This window comes from Augochlora pura, chromosome 10, assembly GCF_028453695.1.
Source record: "Augochlora pura isolate Apur16 chromosome 10, APUR_v2.2.1, whole genome shotgun sequence".
NCBI lineage: Eukaryota > Metazoa > Arthropoda > Insecta > Hymenoptera > Halictidae > Augochlora > Augochlora pura.
The window spans coordinates 26179792-26205396 of NC_135781.1; the positions used below are offsets into that span (position 1 = coordinate 26179792).

Here is a 25605-nt window from a genome sequence, read left to right on the forward strand (position 1 = left end):
CCCTTCGAAAGCGACGCGGGAGCATATTTATTGTAACCTTGACACAGTTCCCGGCATCGGGCTCTCTTCCTAGATCCAGGCCGAGGGGGTTCCCGCGTGCCCCGTCCTCGCGCGCGCCGCGCCGTTTCGACCCCGTGGAACAGAGGCGGGACAATTTTATCGCTAATGCGCTGCTGCACCGCGGAACACGTGTTACAGAACTCTCTCCGCGTTGCATCATAACCGCGTATCGATCCGGCGAACATTGTAACACGATGGCAACGATGATGTTTCATTTACCCTGGCGCGGGTCTGGCCCGTGAGCGGAGCGTGAAGGAAAACTATATGAAATCGGAGGCAACTACATGAAATAAACGCATTGTGTTTATCCCGCTATCCCGTTTTACGGATTTGCCTCATGGTCTGCCCCACATAGAAATTCGCCGACAATTTTTTTTTTTTTCATAACGCGCAACCCCCGACACTTGTTAACTGGTTGCCGATTATCAACGACCATACAAAAAATCCGCGGAACTCGAACAATCGTATCTCCTATTACCAAATTGTACATTTTTGTTTGAGGGACAATTTAAGAGAATTTACTGCATCGTACATCAAGACTGCATTTTCACTCCGAGGAATATACGTTCGAGGTGGTTCGGCTGATCAGCTGTTTGTATAAATGCCAACAGGAAGATCAACGTTGATCTTGCAGAAGTAGATTCGAGTATTGAATTGTCCTGGCCTTGGACACCCTGAAATCGTCGAAAGCACTCTCCTCGCAGGGTGAAGGAGAGTGGTTTTTTATGCTCGCTAATCGTAGAAAGGAAGTCTCGCGGGTTCCGCAAGGATCGACGAACGATCCACCCCTGGGTGGAAGTCGCAAAAGGGGTAGGAAATGGTCGGCGGCGTTATCGTCGGCGGCGTTGACGTGGTAGGCGTCGATGGGTCGCAATTTACAGCGGCGCAAAACGATTTCGAGGAGAGCCGGCTCGCAGCCGCCGTGGCTGCGTATGGATCGGGCTTTAGAGAGCGGACGCGAGCGAACAGGACAGAACAGAACAGAACAGAACGGAGCAGAACAGAACGAGCAAGCGAGCGAGCGGATCTCTTTGTGTAACACGAGGGCCGCAGGGCCATCTTCTTTCTCCTCTCTGGACGGCCTCTGATACCTACTCCCCTCCGTCCGTGTCCCGCCGGTTTCTCATCCTCGTTCTTCCTCTCCCGGAGAGGGCCGGGGAACCGAGAGACCATCTCCTCTGACGCCGCTCTCCTCTCTGTCCTCGCGACGAGTCATCTCGTTTAGGATCGTGCAAGCGCCCCGGCGGCGCGGCGCGGCGCGGCGCGGCGCAGCGCATCGCATCGCATCGCATCGCAACTCTCTCGGCTCGGCTCGGCTCGGCCTGGCGAGGGGAGCGAGGAGGACTCGATGCCACGGGAACGACGTCGGGCGGTAGGGTGGCGCTGGGGGGACGGATCGTTGGCTGCGGCGATGCGAACACCATCGTCGTCGTCGGCGTCGTCGTCGGCGTCGTCGTCGGTGGGGAAGACGGAGGGGAGAAGAACGGGCCGGCGGCGGCCGGTGAGCCAAGGAACGAGGAGAGGAACCGAGAAGAGAGGCGACAGGGTCGAGGGAGAGTAGCTACGGGACAGAAGGATATATGGCTGTGTATTATGTACTCGGGAACCGTGTTACATACGCCTTCGTTCCTCCATGTACCCCGGCGAGCAGGTGTGCGTTTCCTCGTGCACGCTCCCCAACGATCCTCTATATTGGTTCCACGCCGCGTCGGTGTGTTCTGCGCACACACGGACGCCAAGAGCTGATCGAGAGAGACTCGATCCGCACGCAACCGGCCAGCCTCGAAGAACCCGCGAACAGATCACGCGAGTCGCGTGAAAAATCGGACCGTGGATACCAGAACTACAGGTCCTGCGGATCGCATTATGCCGCCGAATGTGCGAAGCGAAGAGACCCGAGGGCTCTTCTGGGTGCAGCAGCTTGGGAAACGTTGTTAGGTAAATTGCTAATCGTTGGAATCGTTCCTTCTGAATTCTAGCTCTCTGATTGCCGGTTTAAATTGTTAGGATACGATGGCTTCGATGACAGCATCTCAAAGAGAGTCCACTGATATGTACGTACAAAACTATGACCGCTTGCGATGAAGTTTGCGGTCCGTTTGGGAGGAGAATGTTCTTGCGATTAGTGTGTACACGATTCTTACGTATTGGATTCAAAAGTAGTTCCCCAATATGTTGATCAGATCCAGAGATTGATTTATGTTAAATGCATAATTTAATATTTATTTAATTTCCTCCATTTAACGCTTAATTGATGTAACAGAATACCAACGTTATATTCTATTTTATAAAAAAATTGTGACTTTACTTTTTCTTTTATCATTTTATACTGTGGCTAAGAATGCAATATTAATGGAGTATTTATCAATCGTTTTCGGGTGGTTAAAGTTTAATTTCTGATGATCCTGGAATTGTAAATACCATTTCCCTTATCAATTTTTTGAACAGAGATACATATTCTACTCGAATGGTGAATGGAATAAAAAAAATTTCAGAAACAGAACAATAAATCACAAAATTACAGAAATCTGTCTTCGTCTTTGAAATTTGAGTTTATAACAAACAATCTTGGTATTAACGATATAATTGACGTAATGGAATCGTCGATGTAAATTATCAGCAACAACTAATGAGAAACTAATTAAAATCTATCGAGAACTTCTGCTGGGATATTTAATGAGCGACATGCGGCGAACTCTGGCGATTGGAATGATTACCAGACCATCCGCCTCGCGTTTCCGTCAGTACCGACCGTGGATAATTCTCTGATAATTTCTTATTTCGAATTCTCAGAAGATTTTTGTATTAACCAAGTACGAAATGTCTACATTCAATTATTGCCTAGTACAATTGTAAAATACCTGATTTAATTACCTTACATCTATCGTCGCATTCGAATCAGAGAAGTTACTTTATTTTCGCATAGACACAAAATTGTGACTCCTTTTTGCCAAACTTTATCCACGCCAAGACAGGATAATTTTCGACCAACCAGTAAACTACCATTAGAAAGTAGTTAAAACATGTCCTGATCACGATGCCAATGTAGGGAGCACCTGCGGTACAAAGTAGTCGTAATTAGAATACAGACGCAACTTGTTGCATTGGAAGTGTCTGATAACAAAATCAGTCGTTATGCAACCTTCTCTCGATTATTGTTATTATTACATATTTACAATATATAACTTACTACATAAATACAAGAGCCATTCGCGTTGCTTGTAATTATAAGTTGAATACCATCCCAGTTGCTTGGAATCTGTAAAAAGAAAACACGATAAAATTTGGACTATATCATATATTTTGTCTCGATTATAAATCATTTTAAATATAGCGCGATATCAATGAACAACGCAAATTATAGAAACAACGCGATACTCACTTTGTACTCCAGTCAAAGAGTACGTCAACTCGTAGAAAGCGTCGGCGTCAAAGTTGATATCGACGTACCATAAACCGTTGATCGCGTTCCCAGCAAGTTTATGGAAATCCGGGGACGAGTTCTTCATGTGCGTTTTGATTATGTCGGCTGCGATTCTCCTGCACAGCTCCGTGGTCTCAGCGACATTTTTACGAGCAATGTTCATCCTGGAAAATTTGGCTTCGTAATGTAAACGATTTCGCCTCGTTTCGACGTTCTTACCGGTCGGAGATACCCAACAGATGACCGGTCACACGCCACATATGATTGAAGGCCGATAGTTCTTCGAGGGTGCAATGCGCCAGCCCTACGCGATGAGGAGCTATGAACATGGACCCCATGAACGCGAACTGCGTGATCGCCATGTCCTTTTGGTAGATCGCGTTCAGTCCTTGTTTTACGCGTCTCTTGCTAACCGCCGCGTGCCGCCATCTAATCGTGTTCGTCGCCTCGAACCATCTTCAATATTGCAATTTTCTCGGATGAGTGTACTTAAAACTAGTTTACGTAACCTAAGTAGCTTGGTTACCTTGTTTGTCAATGATCGAAATTAAAATTCTGCCCATATTTTGTATTCTCATCTAACAACAGCTAGAGACTAGCTGAAAATTAGCAAACATTTTCTTAAGAAACAATTTGTTATCGACGACATTTAACTGTCGATTAACCATTTCAGAGAAGATTATTAATCTATGCTTATTCATGTTGATTGTTCATACACCGGCGGATCGTTGACGATCTCTTTATCTTCGAGAACCAAACGAATTAAAAGATTATAAACAATTTTCTTATCTTTAGAAACCATTTCTACATTACAAATTGATAAATCTTAACAGTTTTAAATGCAACAATGTGAACGTTTAACTTCGTCGTCACTGCTTATCGGATGCATCAGATTAAGCTTGCGTTGCGTTAACCTATCTTTATGCGGTGACCTTTTTTCTTACGAATGGGTATAAATAAAAACAAATACTCATCAAAATCTTGTTTGCTAGCCTTTTTAGAAACTTACTTTGAATCCGGTTTCAGCATGTCCGAGCGGTAAATTGTGTACGTCAGCAGCAGCGTTTCTGCGTATCGTTTAAAGGATGAGAGGACAGTTTCGCTTTTCTTGGTATAATTAAGCACCTGCGTTATGAATTTTCATTTTTATTCAATCTGTCTGATATCGGTCTTTATTAGCAATTTTACCTCGATTATGTCGGGGACGCACAATATGGATATTAAACCTGTAGTGCTTGCCACTGCGAATGCTAGTATATTATTCATATAAAACTCTTGAGACCTGAAAACGATACGATTGATCAGTAAAAACTGCGTCGATAATAACTAGATTAGTAATCTACTTTTTAGTAGTCTCGTCTGATGATATTTTTGCTTTAATTACTTCCTGAACAGTTTCTCGTCGAACCAGAACGGAAGATCCTTCGGCGTGACTTCGACATACTCTGGATCGATGGTGGATCTATCCTCCATGATCAGTTTGAAGTGTTCCTCCACCGAGGGTGGTTGAACTGTCGGGAAACGATAAACAGGTAAACGAAGAAAGAACATTTAGAAAATCGACCGAACGTCGCTTACCATCATCGATGTGTCTCTCCTCCTTCATGGTTTCCGCAGTAACGTGAGCACTGTAACAAACGGAACGAACGATCAATTAATCTGGCGACTTAAGACGCGTCCCAGAAGACCAGTCACTTAATTTTTTAATTTTAATTAATTAAAATGGAAGTGGTTAAACAAAAATTAAAATTAAATGCAACGAACATCCGTGTGTCAATAATTCTTTGCTAACTAGAACCGTTAATACCTTGCCGATTTCAGCGACATTGTATTTTGACCTACGCTGTCAATGCCAGGAAATTACGACCGGTTTAAGAAATAATTCGGCGATCGCGCTGGACTGAACTACTACAACGACTCGTTGCATAAATCGGTTTCACATGGAACAACAGAAGCTACCAAAATTCTGCTCCACCAATCCGACAGCTATCCAAACAAATTACGAGTGTCATGCAGCGCTGCACGCTACGGACGCCCTCAAGCTAAGGTCATCATTATCGTCATCGCTGCGGCACGTATTACGTTTCGTCGATTATTCATGCGACGACAATGATTCCTGTTCACCTTTCTCTTCCTGCTTACAGTTGCCGGGAGGAACGCCGGAGATTGACTGTTCTCTGTCAGACGAATCGCAGAACTGAACTATAAATAAGTGGTGCACAAGGCTGGACCGTTTCACAGCACGAGGAACTATATGTATTGCAACGGAAGTTACAGTGCAACAAGGAGCATCTGCGCTCGCAGCAGCACTCGCGGCGCAACTGATTCCTGTGTTGCCGATCAAGTAGACCATTAAATCTGGCAGAAGTTTTCCACTGTGAATCTGTAGGTTCACGTGACCTGCTCAGCCGAGACGATTGGCTGCGTGACTCGAAGTAAAAGGAGAGAAATTCGGTATGCGATAACGGCACATACGTTCCCGTGTAGTGTACAATCTCACGACTTGCTCGCTGCAGTCAGCAGTGGTTGATTATTCGATGATTACATTTCGAATCGATTAAGAAGATCAATCGAGGCAATTGTAGTCAATTAATCGTTGCTAGAACAAATCGGTAATCATGATTGCATTTGGCAATCATTGATCTGTGACTTATCGTCCATTTCAACAGCTTCGCATAATAGCGAATACAGTAGAGACCGAATTATTCTAGTATTTAAAAATTTCATTTAAATTTTCTATAAGGTGACAATGTATCTCAGTAATAACGCGTCTATACCAGCTAAAATTTATACATTTACGTCGACAATGAAACGTTTGTCTAGCAGCGTATTGTGAAAATAAAATAAATGATCGTATAAAAACGTATATCGCGTATATACATCAGTCCCGAATATCTAACGTCCGATAAGGATCATATTTCTTCCGTTTGCGAAGCGAATCTTCCGCGTACACGTGACGTGCGATATACTATCGAACATTTATCAGTAATCTGTAATTATGAACGAATGATGCAGCACAAGATAGTTAACGATAATGTATTTCTCCATTTGCAAAGCAAATGCTACACTTGTTGGTCTAACATTCAAATAGCACAAAATATTCGAATTGCCTTTCGTTCATCAAACAAGATCCTTTAAATGCCCAAAACATTTCTACAGTCACAATAATTTAATCTACCGTCTTAATCTACCTGTCGCGTAACGTTGTTGCATGCAACTTATCATCACATTATTGATCTCTCTGTGTTATCAGTTATTAATCACGCGAATTAGTCACGGGCGTATAAAGCACTTACGATTAAACCAGCGTACTCACTTTATGGTTTCTCTGCGAGAAACAAATTGCAAAAGGCACAGATCCTTCATAACCCACGAGCGAAGAAATAAACGATGAACGCTCCAGCGTTTCTCACTTAAAATCGTTCGGAGCTTGAAAAACTTTGGTAGCTGAACACGTACCCTCCTGTGCAGTATGATAGTGAATACCTTGCATACCTGGCCAAGTTCTAGCTGAAGCGGTATGGGAGTGGGGTACGGCTAATGACCGTGACGCATCGTGGGCCAGGTGACTAATTCTAGGGGATGCTTTCTAGAGAGCATAGGGAAGACACTAGCCTTGGAAAAAATACATAATCACTAGATCGCGGATTTTATGCACTTATAACAAAAAAATTAAATTCAACACAGTCAAGTCATTTATGGAATTTAAAGACGTATCATTTCCAACTTATTAAAATTTTGCAGTCGTTGAAGACAACGTCTATTTGCATAACAATCCGTAGTCTAGTAATTAAACGCATAATCCCTGACGACTTCACGATGAATTTTTATTATGTTAGAGGACAGGCTCAGCTTTAAGCGAGCAAAAATATACTATAATCGCGTGAAATTCGCACTTTGATCGCAAGTATTCGATAGACAATCTATTATCGGATCAATGCGCGGTCGATCGAAATCAGTGTGGAAATCTTTCGAATCCGTCGCGTTTCGAGACCCCGGGGAGTCCTCCGTGATTACTTTTCACGCGTTTACGGTTGTCGTCGACGGCTCGCAGAACATGGCGGTTCGAGGCCGACTTCGCCGCCCGTTTCAGCTCCATATAAAATACAAACACCGCTGCCGAAGATCCGAGGAGCAATAGCAAGAAGCCGGCCGCTAGAGGCATCAGTCCGAGAATCTGCACGTCACCCTCGTATCCGTCATGCTCGACGAGAACGTCGCGGAGATTTTGACTGTCGTATCTGCGGGTGACGTCGTTCAAATGCCAGTCGACAATACCAGTCTCCTTTAATGACAGCATTATCTGCAGAGGACGAAGAAAACACAATCAAGTCATTCTACGACCGGGTTCTACCGGTCTACCTATATTCTAGCCGCAGACTAATGACTATAAAATAAATTCGGCAAGCATTGGTATGTGCGAAAGATCGATAGGAATAGGGTTCAGGATTATTGGGGGTAGCAATAACTATACCCTGTTCACAGGTGTCAGGAGCCACCGTTGCAGGCCAAAGGCTGTGTAGAAACCTCCTATCGGTGTTTTCATGACTCTGTATTCCTGTTGTCATCGAAAGACAAGCAATTATAATCTTATCAGTTAAAAATGACGTAAATCGTGCTTATTCGACCCAAGCTTATCTTGCTTCATACGATTATAAAAGACCAGTTGTATATCTACTCCAGCGGTTCGAAAAAATATAAGTAAGTACTGTTAACCGAACTGGATCTTCCTCGATCTTCATCATTTAGAGTTTTTATTACTCCAAGTAATAACGATGGAACTATGTAGAAAGACCTCGATTAAACCTCGTATCAACTCAAACTATTGTATCAATAATTTATTGAGAATGAAAAGAAATCGACTGTCAATTTTGGGAAGAAGAAAATCCTGGTGATACTCGGAATTAAAATTATACGTATCCCTTCAGGTTTGACGATTTATACAGCATACCTTCAGAGCATCGTTATCCACGTACTCTTCCGGAAAGAAACACGAGTCGATTATTTTCCCGGGAACAGCTAAATTCGTTTGCGTAGTGAGCCTCGTCCATTCCTCGACGGTGTCGACGTGACGGAACCTGCTCGGCAGCTGCATCGAGAACGGATCCTGCGAAAACCGGCGACGTCTGATTTCGAGAACGGGCTTTAATCGTCGCCGGACGTACCGAGGGATCGATGTAGTCCCCGAACGGCGGCGTCTGACCCATATTCGCCCATGACAGATTCGTCGCGAGGAACTGTTCGATGGTATCGATTCTGGAAACGCATCAACCGAGCCCAAGCGTCTCGCTTTTATGTACCGTTCGCAAAAGCAGAGCCCGGCCTCGCCGAGCTTTCGTATCCCGGCTATTACCTGCTCTCGTATTCCGAAGTTGCCAGTCTGGCTGCTAGGCTGCTGCAATAAGCGGTAATTATTAACCATCCCGCGGTCTGCCAGAGAAGTATCTGGAGTTTGTTGTTCCCAACAGTTTTCGGCACGGAACTGCTCAGCAAACAACCGATCAGCTCGGTCACGGTAATTAGGAAGTTCCGGAAACCTGAAGAATACGGATTAGCCCGGCCAATTAACGCGATCGTCGCGCGCATTATCATTCGAATATTGGAAACTATTACTGATACCACGCCGCAGTTTCCGCCACGATTTTCGCGAACGTTATCGTTGCATTAGGGACAAACTGTGCAAACTGGGTAAAAGAAAGTTCCGCTGAGAAATTTAGTCCCATGGAAACTTCGATAAAATTGTAGTTGCTACCAAACTGTAGATTTCTGGTGAAAATTAAGGGGTGGCATTTAGGCGAAGATAATTCTGACGGTGATATTCCCAATTTGCGAGAATATGCGCTTCGATAGAATTTTTTACGTTGACCGAATTATGTGCGAATCATTTTACCAACTAATTTTCTTGGTGATAAACAAATTCTTTTTGTACCCAAATTATTAGGTTGAGAGTACTACAGAATCTACAGTAGAAACGTTGGGTTTGAAATTTTATTATTGTCCGAATTATTTTAGCAATATTTTTTAACCGCCCGTGTATCAGAGTATGGCGAAATTTTATTTGGACGACGTACGGAAGATAAAGAGTATCGGATAAAATTATCAAATATAGATTATCGAAAGTAGTCTAAGTTCAATTATTTTAACTTATATTATTTTACTTTTTCTCTGTCAGTATTTTTCAATCTTCTAAAATTTCGTTGCAGCAGCTTCGTCGACATGAAATTATACGTAACGTAGAAACGTAAATATTAAAATAGCTCGGTGTTCTTAAAAAATGGACGCAGGTCAGTTTGAAAATAAACAAATATCCGATCGAATAAAAATTTCTCAAGCACGCTGGGAAACAGAGGAGAACCAGGAAAAATCGATAGAATTTCGCGTGCGCGAGTCAACATCGGCTAAACTCAGCCCACTCGGTTCGATTCGTTCCACTATTATTGGAAACTTCGTAATGGCCATTTTAATGTGTGAATTAATCAGGAGCGGGAAACATGAAATTTTCTACAATCAGCGGATCGGAAATATGGACGCTTCGACACGCAAGTGGTACACCGCGATGAATCGATACATCCGCGGGCTTACGTTTCGGAAATTTCGGTACGATCCAGGCGCGGGCGCACGTGTACAAGCTGGAGAGGATGATCGCCAGGACGAGCAGGTACCAGATCTCTTTCGAGAACGGCTTCAGGATCGCCCAAAAGCTGGTCACGCGACGTGGACGAGGCACCATCAGATGCACGCGCATTTTGTACAACGGCTCGGACAGCGGGATGTATTGATTCTGTGTCTGTGTGATCATGATGCTACCTATCGCTATGTCCGCCTGAGAATAACAAGTATTGAGAGATGAAATCATGGAAAGCCGAATTCGCTGCTAAAACTCACTTGATTTTTGTAGATCATTCCAATTATGCCACCTTCCCACGAGCCGTTGATCACTTTCCCGTACCTACCAAATGTTTCATTTCTTTTTATTATTAACGCAGTTGCAAATTCCAAGAGGAAATTATTGTGCGACGTGTTTCACAAAGCTTTTCTTATAACAATGGGTTAAATTCTATTAAAAAGGAGTAAACGCTATTATATATAGTTGCCGTAGGTTTATAAAGGATGACATTGGTCGACAGTGGAATGTATAACTTGACTACCATGAGTTGTTATTAGACAGCGGATTTTATGCGGTAACAAAAATGATTGAGAGAAATACGAAATTATCATGAAATACGAAAAAGTTATTAGAAGAATGTCAGAATCTTGTTTGATCTTTTTACGCGATGAAGATATTTAAAGAAAATATACATCTCTTTATAACTCTTGTTTTGTACAATTGACGTAGGCAATTTTTGTTTTGCATAAAGATCCGCGGTCTAGTTATTAATACAACGTCTAAGTATAAATATCACGCAATACTTGCGTGAGGGGTCCTTCCAGCTTCTTCGCGGTCCAAGTGAAGTTCAATTTCTCCGCAACAATCAGGAACAATTGCACTTCGATCCCGTCGAATCCTAATACCATGATCGATTAAACAGTTTGATATGATTAGAGAAGACGATATTTACCGTGATCCATTTGGTTAGCGTCCAGTTCTCGGCTGTCGATGATGCTCTTCAGAGGATGTTTCCAAAACGTCATCGGTGGTCGATGGATGGTGGTGATCTGCAACTGTCTGCCGCGAAAGTTGAAGTGCTCGTAGTCGTGTCCCATATCTTGGAATCTATTTGTTCAAAAAATCATTTCATGTCACAGTCAGACTGCAGATGTTCTTGCAGTTGTCCTTTTTAGAAAATAGGTAGACCAACGAAGTCTTGACAGAAAGGGCCTAGCCGATTAAGATAGCCAAAACTGCCCATAGTGGTTTCCCAATGACGCTTATGTCATTCGATAGCTAGTTAAAAAAACACTCACCTGTGCAAAATTTCAATCCTGTAACTTGTCCGTTCGGCTAGATAATTATTCATAAACAATCCAATATATTTGAAACACGAAATTGATTAGCCGTAATAGTAAACATATTAAATTAGAGAATGGATATAGTAAGGATTGCTCTAAACCTATTTCTGTATTCATTTTGCCTTAAATATGTATTAAATATTAGGAATAAAGGGACCATAAGGTATAATATTAAATAAAGAGCATATGCCAATTGCATATGTTTTATAATAGTAATGTCGAAAAACATATACAATATATTGTAGCATATACTTTGTGTACTTATATTTAAAAAACATACGCGTTATATTTCTGCACATATTACCATGCACATGCATCTCATCTGAATGATCTATTTTATTAATTTAGTCTATCAGTCAACAATTAAATCACAACCAGATGATACCGGTAGCAATTACATATTAATGAAACGGTAAATATACAACGCCATCAAATCACGCTTTCCAAAACATTGCATTGATCATAGAACATTAGAAGAGAAAAGAAGATTAGCATGCATTATTACAGAACAGTTCGTACAATAACTTTCATCTTGAAAGAAAGTAGTCACCGAAAGAAGAGAGAAGTCACTGAAAACTTAAACGATAACCAGCCTGGCGCGTACCTGTCGACTTTGGTGAACGGACGCGGCGTCAAGTAGTTCTCAGCCAGCTTCCAAATCCCCGAAACAGAGACGACGTTCACGTTCGCCGTTTCGTAGACTGAGTCCTCGAGTATGGCGGAGCCGTCGGTAGTCTGGTTGTTCACCACGACAAGGATCTCCGTTTTCCATGTTAGCGACGGTATTCTACGCGGGACGAGGAAAACGGTCGATTAAACTACGAAGGATCCGCCGCTTTATCCGTTGTCATACTTCTCGATCAGTTTCAGGATTTCCTCGTCGCTCGATCCCAGCAAGAAGTATCCGTCGCATTCGTAGGTGCTCCGGATCAAGAGGTACTCGTACGGATAGACACTCCTGAATTGACTGAACAGTGCTACCGCGTCTCCGAGCGGGGCTGAGGAAAATTCATGAATCAATAAGCGACGGGGAAGTTACTAAACCAACGCGCTACTGACAGCAACAATTATTTGGCTGACCCGATAAACATTTCCTTGATAGCGTAGTTGAGAACATAGCGCGACAGAAACGATTTAAAACGAAACGTGATCCACGGTACTTTGTAACTTTAATCTTTGTGCCAGACTGTATTAACCTATTGCACTCGACCGATTTATAATACTGTCTTTTATTACCTTTCATTATACATTTATTTATCTTTTAAAAAATTGTTGAAGGTGTAACTTACTGTATGAATCGCAAAATTCAATTTCATCAAATGCAATAAATTCTGTAAAATAGAAGTACTGTAGTTCAAGAGAACTATATATAAGACTCGATATTTTTTTTTATTTAGTACTATTTAAGAATGTCACGTTGGATTCTTAATGTTAATTTCATACATCCACTGGCTTCGAACAATTTGAGCAACGATTATACAGAACATTTTCTTCGACTTTTGTTGCCTTTTATTGCCTATTGACTTTTATTAAATCTCGACAAAATCAGCCTACAAGACTTTATTCATATTCATAAAAGGATGCATCTCCGACTTCTACTACAAACCATTAAAGAAAACGTTGCAACACCTGGAGAAGGGAAACGACAGTTCAACCATAATCTGAAAGTCCTCGTCAGAGATCCAAGATTTGCTCTCAGGCGGAAGCATGTCGCTTCGGATGGCCAGCGCAGGGAGGACAATTTCGATGAAGCATAGCGCGAGGATTTTCATCGTGATGAACAATAATCCATGAGAACGAGTTCTTTCTTGCACAACCGAAATGTATGCGATGTTATATTTTCAAACGAACTGAAACAGAATTGATTAAAAAACCAAAGGACGGTTAAACTGGTTACTGTAATCTGGCCGAATGCTTGCAATTATTTACATTTTTTTAAATAAACGATAATGAATTACTTTTGTTGATAAAATTAACGAATGGGACAGAATAACTTTAATACTTTTTATTTGACAAATATAAAGTTAACCATTTGCGCTTGAAGCGATTCTAAATAATAATTAAATTTTCATTTTTTAAATATTCTTTAAATATGTAATAATATAAAAAGCACTTTAATTATGCCGAATACAAATAAGAGACACAACAATTATCAGGGTTAAGAAATAAACGAAATAAAAGAAAAAAAGAAATTGCCCGGAAACAATCCCGAGTCGCAGCAATTGGTCTCTCCACGGTAACCAGCTTCACTAACTTGGGGTACTGGTTGCTCGAATAAGTGTTAAGGATCGTTCTCTCGAACGTAGTTCCCCGATTTCAACCGCGAGCTTTCCGTTCGAGCGGTGTCCGTCGCACCATCACGCAAACGCAGGTCTCGGAATAATGTTTCCGGGCAGAGTACGCGATTCGACACAGATGGTTGACGGGAAGGTTGGTTGCGAGCCGGTACGGCGCACACGGGCGCGGTTTAACAGCTCCCACAATGCACGAGCATGAATGCTCAAGGTGCAGTTCGATGACAGATAAGCAATGCGATAAAGAAGCCGACGTAAATAGAATAATAGCCCGCGGCCGACGGCAAATGTAATTACAACCGGAGCTTCGGGGCTTTTTTGACGAGCTTTCGTAACGCTGGCGTTTCTGCTCGCATTGTCAGCTGTCGGAAATCGTGACCGTATCGACAAGCACTAATTCGAAACGCGTGCCACACTTTCCGATAGATGTATCGCTAAACTGCGGTGTCCTTGTGCAACATAAAAATTGCCTGCGTCGATTGCAGGACGCAGGAGCTCGACAAGCATTAATTTCGCTTTTCAATCATTCCAACGAGTCGGACACGATACTTCGAACGTTTTCGCTACTTTGAAATTGATCTGCTCCCTTTTCTCATAAACGCATAAAATTCGCGCGGCCCATTCATCACCGGGAATTCAGTTCTCGACCTTGTTCTCGCAATTATCCGAAACGAAAAGACGATCCGATCGGGTCGCGTGTAATTTACATCCAACCCTTGTCATCTTCGCGTGCCGAGTAATTCGAACTGACCGCGGTGTATGTTTCGCTTCTCGTTGTTCGGCCGGTCGTTATCTTAACCGTCACTACCTTGTAATGAACGAGTTTTATTCATACTATGCAAAAGTTACCACTTAACGATCGTCGATTGCTGTCGGTTATTTTCTAAACGAGCTACGGCCGGCCGTATCTCTCCTAGGGCTTGCTTGGGTGTTAAAACGGATCATTAGCGTTACAAAAGATACCGGTGTATCGATAAAGCCGATCGATAAGTTGCACGCGCACGAAACGGACCGACGTCTTTTATCAGTTCTCTGAAATGCAAGGCAGGCCGCATCTCCGAAAATGCGTCTCGCGTTTTTGTTGATGTTTTCGTATTGCCAGTCGTTACAATTAGCAAGCAAGAAATACATACATTGGCACCGTTGTATAATTTATAATGTTCGCTCTGCCGATAACGCGAGATCGTTTACACAAATGTTTAGAAATTGTTACGATACAGCGGATAAGAACTCTTTCGACACATGTGCACCATGATGCCAACGCCGCGATTACGTTACTCGTATGACGCGCGACACATTTTCGGTAGAAAGACGAGACTATTTATCTCGGGCGATATAAATTTGGCAATAACGAAAAATATTATTGCGAACAGTGTATCTCTTCACCCTGCACCGATCGTGCTAAGTGTCTCTCTGGACATTTTCGCAGCCACCGCAGTGATTTCCGATCGCGAGTGCGTGTTGTCTTTGAACGGAATACCGGACGACGTGGACTCACCGCATTCTAACGTACATCTTCCGCCATGAGCCTGATCGTTCCTCGCAAGACGTTAGTCGTCCTCAAAGGTACTGATTTAACAATTAATTCACGACATTTACAGTTTGATATAACCGAGCGACAGATTTGGGCATTGTAAGATTAAAATTTTATTCGAATAACATTCTCGAGTAAATTCGAATATATAGGGGGAGCTTTAATAAAATATAATTGAAGTAAAAAAATAATCGAGTTACGAAAAATGTAATAAAACAATTTAATTTAAATTTTAAGTAGTTCTCAGAATAAAATATGGTCAACTCTGCCGAGCGTATATCTTCTTAATTATCTAACGCATTATCTGTGGTAGTTATTTAACCATTTATCTAACATTGAACTTGCGATGACGGTCATTTCGAACGCTTTCAGATTTTATATTCAAAATTATTGACGTTGCATAGATTCTTATACAGAAAATAATTGAACGAATTTCCCAACAGTATTATAAAATCGATAAACTACCTAAATTAATTCGTTTTTGATATTCTTAAAGAAGAACACGGGAATCGCTTTCAGTGTTCGGTAAATTTAGCGTTAATCGCAGCCTGAGTCGTTCAGTTCCCGATACGTTCTAGTTCGACGAGCGTTAATCGCGGATAATTGACACGGTTTATTCGATCCTCCAGGAGCCAGGAGCTTCTCGCGTGTCGGGTTCGTCGGTTTGGGCAACATGGGCGGCCACATGGCTAGGAACCTGTTGAAGAAGGTAATCACGGGTACGGGGACGCCGCGAACGTCGATTTTCATTTGGTAATTGGCACGATTGCAGGGTCACAGATTGACCGTCTTCGACGTTAATGAAACGGCCGTGTCGAGACTGACGGCGGCAGGTGCGAATAGGGCCTCGAACCCTGCGGAGGTGGCGTCGGAGGCGGAGGTGGTGGTCTCGATGCTGCCGTCCAATCAGCACGTTCTGGACGTGTACAACGGAAAACATGGATTGCTGAGGTACACCAACGCCACAGTCTCCGACGATTCAATCGCCACCTCGTCCTATATTTCTTTTTTTCTTTTCACCTTTCAGTTCACCGAGGGAGAAGATGCTTTTCATTGACAGCAGCACGATAGACCCGTTCGTTTCACAAACCTTGGCAGCGAAAGCTGAGGAGCAAGCAGCTGGATTCATAGATGCCCCAGTCTCTGGAGGTATAAGCTGTAATTTGAAAATTTAGTCTGTGGAAAATTACTCTTGGAATATTTAAACGAATGTGGAGACTTGATTTAGCGAGGCATTTTAAACTATGATACAATTTAGTACAGTAGACGAGAATAGCACGCCTAAGACTTTTAAGAACAGGAATGAATTCTAACGATAGATATTTTAGCGATTACTATCATTAGCAGATGTGATTAGTGTCACATTTCAATCACAGTGATTAGTGTCACACTTTAACAATCACAGGTGACAAAATCCCGATTCTGATCCAGTTCTTTTACTTTGTAGAACATCCTGTTTATTCTCTTTTACTAATTCTAACCAGTTGGAAATAATGTATGTGTCCTTAAATTCTAATTCCTTCGCAATTTTATAAATGCATAAAACTCACAATGAAACTTGCATTTTTCGCATAGAGTATGGCGTGTTACGTCGTAGTGAACAAAAAGGAACTTTGAAATTTCAAGAGGAACAATAGAATCACTTTTCACAATGATCAGTCTCCTAATCGTGCTGCATAACTCTGAATATGAACTATCAAAGCGATTGTAATTTTCCAAACCAGAAATTACATTTAGCACTGGATAAGCGCTCGACTAAGCTATAAGCTACATCCTTGAACTTTCGCGCAGGTGTAAACGCAGCAAGGGACGGCACGTTGACGATCATGGTGGGAGGATCGGAGGAGAACCTGGAATTAGCGAAGCCTCTGTTGATGAAGATGGGTGCGAGGGTGGTTCATTGCGGAGGCATAGGCATGGGCCAAGCCGCGAAGCTCTGCAACAACATGCTCCTCGGCATCAGTATGATCGGCACGGCGGAAGCGTTCAACCTCGGCCAAAGGCAAGTCGCGAAAGAAGCGCTGCGCAGATTGCGGGGATTCGATCGGATTCGTTTGATTAGGCTGATTGCATTACAGGCTGGGTCTGGACAAGAAGGTGTTGGCTGACATCGTGAACTCGAGCTCCGGCAGGTGCTGGTCTTCGGAATTATATAACCCCGTTCCCGGGATCCTCGACAACGTTCCCAGCTCGAAGAATTACGAGGTAGCTCGGCCGCTTAGGCTTCTAATATTAACGAATCTCGGAATTTCGCCGGTTTCCGCGGCAAACTTCGCCGGACAGATTTTCTTGCCTGGTCAGAGAACGGTGGCTAGCTGTGGTTTCATTGTAGGGCGGTTTCGGTACAACTTTAATGGCGAAGGACCTGGGACTGGCGCAGGCCGCTGCTGATAGAGTGGAGGCTACCATCCCCCTGGGATCTACAGCACATCAGATCTTTAAGACGCTTATATCGCAGGGATTTTCGCATAAGGACTTCAGCATCGTCTATCAATTTATAAAAGGGCGAAAGTGACGCTGCCGAGGATTTTATAGGAGGTTGTTGAAAACGTTTCTCATTGAGTTTGGTCTTTTCTTTTAGTAAAAATGTGTTATATTTAGGCCGTTTTTAATATTTCATTCATTACAATTTAGCAGATAATGAAATGTCGATGACTTGAATGTGAGATTCAGAGGCCGGCATTTTTGATTTACTTATTGAACTTTACTGCGATTCTAATTGAGTCTATTATAACCTGGGATCTTCCAACTTTATTTAAAGTCCTCAATAGTTTCAATATTCTTATGGGAACATGTTCTAAAATCTATTTAAAGTGACCCTTCAAATTCAATAATTTTACTAACGATCTCCTGATCAGAATTTATTAATATTTTTTATGTGATTTCAAATTTGCCAGAGTTTCATAAATTAGTGTATTTGGAAGTATGCTGCATCTGCATTAATTTGAGTTCCAAAAGAGTTCTTCCACTGCCCGCCACATTGCGAAGGACGAATTTTATGTACCGGAGCATTTAAAAATGGCGCCACTTGTAAGAAATACCGCCTCTTGCGGTAAAATCTCGAAGCTTTGAGCGAGGTTTGTATAGCGCCAATTGATGCAGTGACAAAACACTCAAACTGTTAGCCAAAATCAATTATCGATAGTTTGGTTAATAGTGTGAGCGTTTTATCACTGCACCGATTGGCGTTGAACGGACCTCGAACGATGTTTCCGTGTATCTCCGCAAGAGGTACTATTGTCGCTACGTATGAACAATGCAAGGTCACTGAACATCATTAATTATAGCTAAATTAGGGCATAAACAAATAACCGAGGGGAACAGAATTCTTCAGTAAAGTCTAATGCATCGATATTTTATGAAAAAAGAAACAAATCATGTGAAGGCAGCCTAATAAATATCATGAAGCTGCAGGAATATTTAGGAAAGATTCACATACTTGGAGAATTAAAAAAAGTCCAGTGTATTGCTATTAATGTTTTTATTAATAAAAATATTAATGAAAATATAAATAAAAATGTTAATGAAAATACTAACGAAAATATCAATGAAAATACTAATAAAAATATCAATGAAAATATTAATGAGAATTGGGTTTTAGAGAGAGCAACAGGTGACGCGTTTACTATATCTTGACAACGAAGAAAGAAGAAAATAGTACAAAATATAGCTAGTAACTCGTCACAGACTAAAATACAAAATATGTATATTAAATTTGAAGAAGCAATTATAAAATGCGCATAATTGTATCATGTCTGCATTCGTGCAGTAGGAAACAACTTTATCGGTTCATTCGAATCTGAATTCAAATTTCTCCTCATTTCTCAGCACAGCATTCCTTTAAAACATATATCTACAATAATATACATTCTTCAACAATTCTACTTGCACCCTATACTACAAAAATAGCAATATCGATAAATTCTTACACCACGCATTATTCCATTGATTAGCGTGGTGCATCAATCCCTCCTCCAGTTCAAACACTTCCCACCCAAAACATTTCCTCCAGATCTCTCTCCACAGATTTAGCAAACCAACATAGAAATCCCAAGCCATCGTCTAACAGACCTAAAGATCCAAAATCTAAAATTTCTATTCTATAAACCCTATTCAAGCTTTCAAACTTATCCAGAATTCTCCAGGCGTCCTGCCTTACCGACGCAGCTGCGCGTGGACGGTCAAGTTTAGGAACAATAAGCATACGTTGCAATTGTTTCAAACTGCATAAAAACCGAGCTTGTGTTACTGTCGACGTTGAATAGCCGGTTTCAAAGCCGTTTTACTGCACAGAGGGTAGAAACTTTCAATCGAAGGGAGTCGTAGAAGGTCGTTTGACTAGCGCGGTACCCCACCATTACTGTCACTCAAGGAGTTTTTGTGGCTAGACGAGGACGAGAGGGCAGTGCAGTTTGGTGCGGCTCTGTGGCACCCGTGCGTCCGGATCGTTTCTGTTGGCGTGGATTTTTCCGCAGCTAGTTGTCCCGCAAGCGAGCACCGCGAACGATCGTAGAACCGATCGCCATCAGTCCGTCGATATTTCCCAGGATCGGAAGCGACGCGTTTGGGACCGCGCCGATGTGTCCTTAGTGGTTTGCACGTGTTCCTTTTTACGTACGCGGCAGTGTTCCGTGAAGACGACGGGGCCCCGAGATACACACGTACGCGGAACTGCGCCTTGAACGACCGACGGAGAGACACCACGGCGAAGAGGAGAGAGGAAGAAGAAGCAGAAGATGAGCAAGACGTGCGCCCGCTGCGAGAAAACGGTCTACCCGATCGAGGAGCTCAAGTGCCTCGACAAGGTACGTTTACACGCCACCGCCGATCTTTCACATTTTTTACGTCGAGCCCGGAGAATTTCGTTACGTTCAGCAACAGGTTGAACAAATCCATCGAACGTTTAAATGGACAACGAACGAAATCTACCGCTTCGATTTTATTTTGTCCAAGTATGTACCTCGCAGCATTGTTGCCAGTAAAACAAGTTCCAGATTACACTCGCGCGGATTCATCCGACGTCTTACATTTCGTTTAGCAGCGGTCATTTATTTCGCCGGACTTCTTAAATGTTTCTTGGATATTTTGTTTTGTTTTTTCAATGTTACCAAGGCGACTCATGTTTGGAGATGCTTGTTTAGGCTGACTCTAGCCTGCGGTGACAATAATTATGAGAGGAGTGATATTAAAAAAGAGAAAATAGTGTGCCGTCGGAAAGATTTTAAAATGTCACGATGAAGCAGAAATATGCAGATTTGTGTAATGAGTAGCTAATCTCTGGATACAAATAGTTTTGTCCGAGTGCAAACAAATTGACAGTTGAATGCGTCAAGGGATACGTACGATGCATCTCTGTTTTAGTTAACGATAATGAAGCTACCAGCGTCAGTGTGAAACTAATTTCTTAGTCGCCAATGAAAATATCCTTGAATCTCCGTCGGCTCAAGGTTCCGGAGCGCTCGTTCCTAATTTCCATCCGGTACAATAGTTTCACGGACAATTACACGGGACCGATCCGAGGCGGACTTTGCGCCGATAATTAAATCGTAATCTCTGTCGCGAGATAAGCCTCTCCCCGGCCATTATCTTCGCACGTTGACGAAACGGAGTCGCGCTAGTCGGTCCGACGGTCGGTCACGAATGCCGCCGGCTCGATAAAGATCCTTTCTCTCGTTCCGTTTTACCTTGGTGCTCTCTTCGGGTACACGTCCTTTTCTCGGAGGATCCTTTGAGAACGGTCCCGCTGCGCGAGCGGGTTGCGTAGCGAGGACTTTTTGCAACAAATCGTAGGATGTACCGTTCCCGTTCAGTTCCGCTTACCGAAGCGCAGAATGCTAGCTAACGTTTGCTGAAAAAATACTTCGGAGATCATTTAACCCGTCGTACACGGCAATCGAATAATATTTCAGACAGATGGCTGCGTTTCCTCCGGTCGAATATTTGTCTTTTAAACGCCTAACGGTTGAAACTGGTATTTCTATATTACAAATGATACAGGAGTAAAACTTAACCCTCCGCCTCCTATGCCGGAGTCATTCGTGACTCGTTGTAACGTACACAACACCGAAGTTGTCTGTGTTAGTAGCAAAGAGACCGCCAATGTTTACTCTATTGTAGTATAGTAGACTATCTCGTATAGTGTTTACACCTGCCCCACTATAATACCGTACTATATTCCCGACAATAATCCCACCATAATAGGAAACGTCGCTGATTTGGAGGCAAATTAGTTGTATGCAACACTTTGGGAGAGAAAGACGTGCGCCAGCAGTTCTATTACATATTTACTAATTTATTATTCATTATTTCCATTATATTTGTTATCTTTGTTATTGTTATATTCGTTTATTACTTGGTAAAATGTCTATCTCTCAAAAAAATGATCAATTTCTTATTGATGAAATTGAGGAAGAGGATCTTCACAATTGTGAACAAACGTCCGATGGTGGAAGTGCATCTAACAGCAATGCTGAACCCGAAGAACAAAAATCCTGATTCGGATGAAGAAGATACACCAGAATATGCAGAAAGTGTAGCGGTATCTGTTCGTAATTGCATCAATGGACACTGCAACATTGCAAAATCTTCCACGCAAATATTCACTTACCGAACAAAGTGAACATATAGAAACAGAAGATGAGTGCTTCCATTTATTTATCAATGACGAAATAATCGACGATATCATATTATGGACGAATAAAAAAGCGAGGGAGAACATGCCATCGAACAAGAAATGGAAACCAGCAGACCGCATAGAAATGGATGCATTTTTCGGACTATTATTGCTAATTGGGAGATTCAGAGAATCGCGTGAATGCAAAAGCGATTTGTGGAAAGATGATAATGCACTTTCAAGAAGATTTTATGCTGCTGTAATGTCTAGAGATAGATTTACGGCTATACTATGGTATATTCGTTTCGACGATACCGCTACACGTAAAGCAAGGAAAACGGGTGACAATTTTATGTAATATGTGTAAAAAATGACATGTATAATAAAAAACATTGTTTCTTTTCAACAATTCATTGTGTTAGTTTTGCCTATTTTCCTATGTCCTAACGATATGTACATATTGGTCAAAGCCAAGAGCTCGAACGGCCGTTACTGGCGTAATCATATTACCGAGGCGCTCTAGCAACCGTTCATATGTATTAGTGAAGTATCGGTGTGAGTCAGAAATGACTCCGGCACAGGAGCCCGTGCTGCAGTAGTCGGAGGGTTAATAAATAAAATGATTGTTTGAAATTTTTTGATGACTTCCAAAACATTCTTCCGTGGAAAAAAAATGAAAGATCAAAAATCGAAAGGGATTCCGAAATACGCTAATGGAAGATTTTAGTGCAGGTCAGAATTGACCTGGGCTCCTTCCTCTGGATAATCTTCCGAGACTAAAACGATGTCGAAGTATACATGGGACCCAGCTTAGACCTTCCTTCTCCGAAATCTCTATTATTCGAACTTCTATCACCTGGATAGAACGTATTCTTTGTTCATTGTGTCAATTATCCGAGGATTATTCTGTCGATCAGCGATTCTGGTGTTATCATTGCTATCGTCGCGGATGTTTTATAAATAAATACGACAAGTAGACTGACGATCTTTATGCAAAATAACAATTGATTATCTCAATCGTAATAAACAAAAGCGGGGTAGTAATTTGTCTTTTTTTTTTAATGTGTCTAACGAGTTGAAAATAATAATCATATGTATAGTCTCTCCAATGTTTTGTGTACCATGTACACATTTTTTTTTATAAATGCATATAATTCGTGGTTTAAAGATAGGTAAATATTTCTGTCCTCCACTCGGAGATTTCTTCAGAAATAAATTAATGGCGGCCACCGCGGGCGTTTCCTCGTATTTTAGAAATTTGTGCGCAGCGCAAACGCACAAAGGCCGACAGTTCGCTTCTCTGTGATTAGACCGATGGGTCCAGCAGCTGGAAGGGTTGTAGAACCGCTGGGGAAGTCGTTCCTGTAACAACCGAGTCATTGAAAAGTCTTTGTGGAAATGTCAGTGGGTTAGCTGCCCGGCGTCAATAGCAACGAACTCGGCACGTGCAGCTTCCTATAGCGTGCGGTGCACCACGCGAAACACTTCCGTCCCGCGACGTACACCCGTTAATGACGTCGGATCGTCGCAGGATAGTCGAACGCGTATTTGAAAACACGTCATCGTTATATCTGGCGGCGAAACACGCGCCGGGAACCGCAAATATTTGCCCGCGCCCGTTTCCGTGGAATCGTAACACGTTTATCATAGTTTGTCGCGCGATTTCTTCGCGAGCCGATTTAGTTACCATAATAAATCAGTTCGAAAGGAATTCGAGCGTGAACGGAAAGAAGTTCGTCGATGATAACTCTGGCTTTAAACTTCTGTACTGTAAATTCTGTGAGACTGTAGCAAACTTAATAGGCAATGATAAAAATATTCAGAAATAAATATGCAAAATGAAAATATTCTGCGCTGTTTGAAAGAACGCCTAGTTAAACAGAAATTAATATTTGACAATTGGAATAGCTCGAGAATAATATAAGAATTTTTCTAGTGAATTTACAAACTTACAAACAATAATTAAAAATATTCTGCACTGTTTGAAAGAATGCCAAGTTAAACAGAAATTAATATCTTCTCTTAGTAATTGGAATAACTCGAGAATAATGTAACAATTTTTACAATAAATTTATCACCTTGCAATTATTGAATAAAAATATCCTGCGCTGTTCGGAAAAACACTTACTTAAACAGAAATTAATATTTTCTCTCTCGACGATTGGAATGAGTCGAGAATAATGTAACAGTATTTTGACCGTTCTATCCTCCATTTGTCCCGTGTTTCCAGCTACAGATCTCAGTCGTAAATACGTAGAGCAATTTGGAATAATTGTCACGGCGAAGCGCGTCAGGTTTAAATGTCCTAAAACCGAGGGGATTCGACGAGCGCGAACTTAATTTGTGCCGCGGCCGGAGAGGGAACAATTTCAGAACCGTGAAATTCTAACAAGGCTCGAACCACGTAGGCGGAAAACAGGCTCTCGGAGTCAAGGCGGCAGAAGAGGACCCGACCTCTCCTAAATTTGGATGTATCGAGATACGCAATCGCCACGTTGGTTTTCTAAATTCTCCCGCCCCTGCCGCCCCGCGGTCGCGGCTTCCTCGGCTCGTATATTTTTGGAGCGTTCTACGCCTCTGCGCGTAATCTTCGGTAGTTTCCTATTAAGATGTTGATGGTACCGGCTTCTATCGCCATCTTGTATATTTTCGTACCCTTCTGTAGGGCGCACTTTGAAGTTTCAATCGGTCACGCGCTCTCCCGGTCAGAAATTAGAATTTAGGACAAATGGTACATTGATCAATTTCAAATCTATTAATAGCAAATGTTGTTATCACTTAGAACAATCGTTCGTTTATAGTTTTATCTATAGAAAAATAATTTTATGCATTAACCATCGCATGATGAAACCGTGGAGGTAAATGAATAATTAACAAGTTTGGAAAATAATTTTCATGCTGGTCCAATGTATCTTCTTCAGTTCATTAGTAATATGTTATAATAATGTTATAAATAATTTATTATTATTACTATTATAAGTAATTTATTATAAGCAATGTATTATAAGTAATTCACGTTACGCAACATAATTTTTCTATTCCAATTTCATTATAATAAAATACATCAATATTATAAAATTTTGAAGTCGACAGCGTAGCAGACAAAATGTTAAAAGAAGGTTTTTTTTTCTCTGATCGCAATTTTGTCTGTCGTTTAAAAGTATCCTAGCGCTGCGGGTTACTTCGGATTGAAGTTGCAACAAGTATAAAAGCGGAGAAAAGGATTGGTTTTACCGCGTTTCGAGGTTCTCGCAGGCCGCGCGTCGGCGATTGCGGTTAGATAAGATCGTGTTCGGAAGGAGAACGAAGGATTTGACGAATCGTACGTCGAATAATTATTTCTGCGAAAGATAAAGCTCCGTTAGCACGCCCGCCGATTTTTCCTGTCCCTGCGGCCTCGTATCGCGGCTGCTCGTTACTCGGCTCGCTCGTGCTCGTGCTCGTGCTCGTACTCGCACGCTTGTGAATGGCGTATAGAACCTCCTTTCTGTCTCTCATCCCGCCCTCCCCCTCCCCCCCCTCGCCCTCGCCCTCGCCCTCCTCCCCCGTTCTTTCCCTTTTTCTCTCTTTCTTCGGGCCGTCCGTCCGCCATTTCCGTTCGTCTCCGTTCCTCCGCCGCGGAGGCCCACGGACGAAAGAGCGAAACGTTCCGTACGAAGCGAGCCGCAGCGCGCGGTCAACGGAGCGAACAGGCGAATTAAAGCGCACCAAGGAATAATTAAAAGCGAGG

At 42.2% G+C, this 25605-nt stretch overlaps 4 protein-coding genes across 8 annotated transcripts in view; 2 read left to right on the forward strand and 2 right to left on the reverse strand.

Annotated features, from left to right (window-relative positions):
* Positions 1–2570: 2570 nt before the first annotated feature.
* LOC144476233 (uncharacterized) lies at positions 2571–5750 on the reverse strand. Of its 4 annotated transcripts, none has more exons than XM_078192927.1 (9): positions 5609–5750; positions 5063–5112; positions 4869–4995; positions 4673–4766; positions 4494–4609; positions 3704–3940; positions 3443–3648; positions 3251–3319; positions 2571–3116 (listed from the first exon to the last, which is right to left on the reverse strand). In XM_078192927.1, exons 2-9 carry the CDS (start codon positions 5088–5090, stop codon positions 2968–2970), a joined length of 1026 nt encoding a protein of 341 aa, XP_078049053.1. In that variant the 5' UTR covers positions 5091–5112; positions 5609–5750; the 3' UTR covers positions 2571–2967. The 4 variants fall into 4 exon arrangements, with proteins under 4 accessions (XP_078049053.1, XP_078049054.1, XP_078049051.1 ...); XM_078192928.1 differs by lacking the exon at positions 5609–5750 and adding an exon at positions 5488–5589; XM_078192925.1 differs by lacking the exon at positions 5609–5750 and adding an exon at positions 5444–5582.
* A 1543-nt stretch (positions 5751–7293) lies between these two features.
* On the reverse strand, positions 7294–13115 carry LOC144475991 (putative glutamate receptor). Its single transcript, XM_078192481.1, is given in 11 exon segments — positions 7294–7787; positions 7959–8042; positions 8436–8591; positions 8650–8740; positions 8838–9021; positions 10067–10307; positions 10370–10433; positions 10899–11198; positions 12039–12221; positions 12288–12432; positions 13041–13115. Coding segments are annotated over 11 exon segments (1848 nt in total). The 5' UTR covers positions 13093–13115; the 3' UTR covers positions 7294–7439.
* Positions 13116–15027: 1912 nt separating this feature from the next.
* LOC144475724 (3-hydroxyisobutyrate dehydrogenase, mitochondrial) lies at positions 15028–18188 on the forward strand. The gene is made up of 7 exons (XM_078191910.1): positions 15028–15294; positions 15892–15971; positions 16035–16213; positions 16290–16411; positions 17054–17264; positions 17341–17467; positions 17595–18188. The coding sequence occupies exons 1-7, from the start codon at positions 15252–15254 to the stop codon at positions 17775–17777; spliced, it is 945 nt and encodes a 314-aa protein (XP_078048036.1). The 5' UTR covers positions 15028–15251; the 3' UTR covers positions 17778–18188.
* Positions 18189–19654: 1466 nt separating this feature from the next.
* LOC144475723 (LIM and SH3 domain protein F42H10.3-like) overlaps positions 19655–25605 on the forward strand; it is a 49188-nt gene continuing 43237 nt past the window's right edge. For both annotated transcript variants that reach the window (XM_078191908.1, XM_078191909.1), the window contains exon 1: positions 19655–20067. In XM_078191908.1, coding sequence (XP_078048034.1) covers positions 19999–20067 — 69 coding nt within the window. In that variant the 5' untranslated portion in view covers positions 19655–19998. The remainder of the gene's footprint in view (positions 20068–25605) is intronic.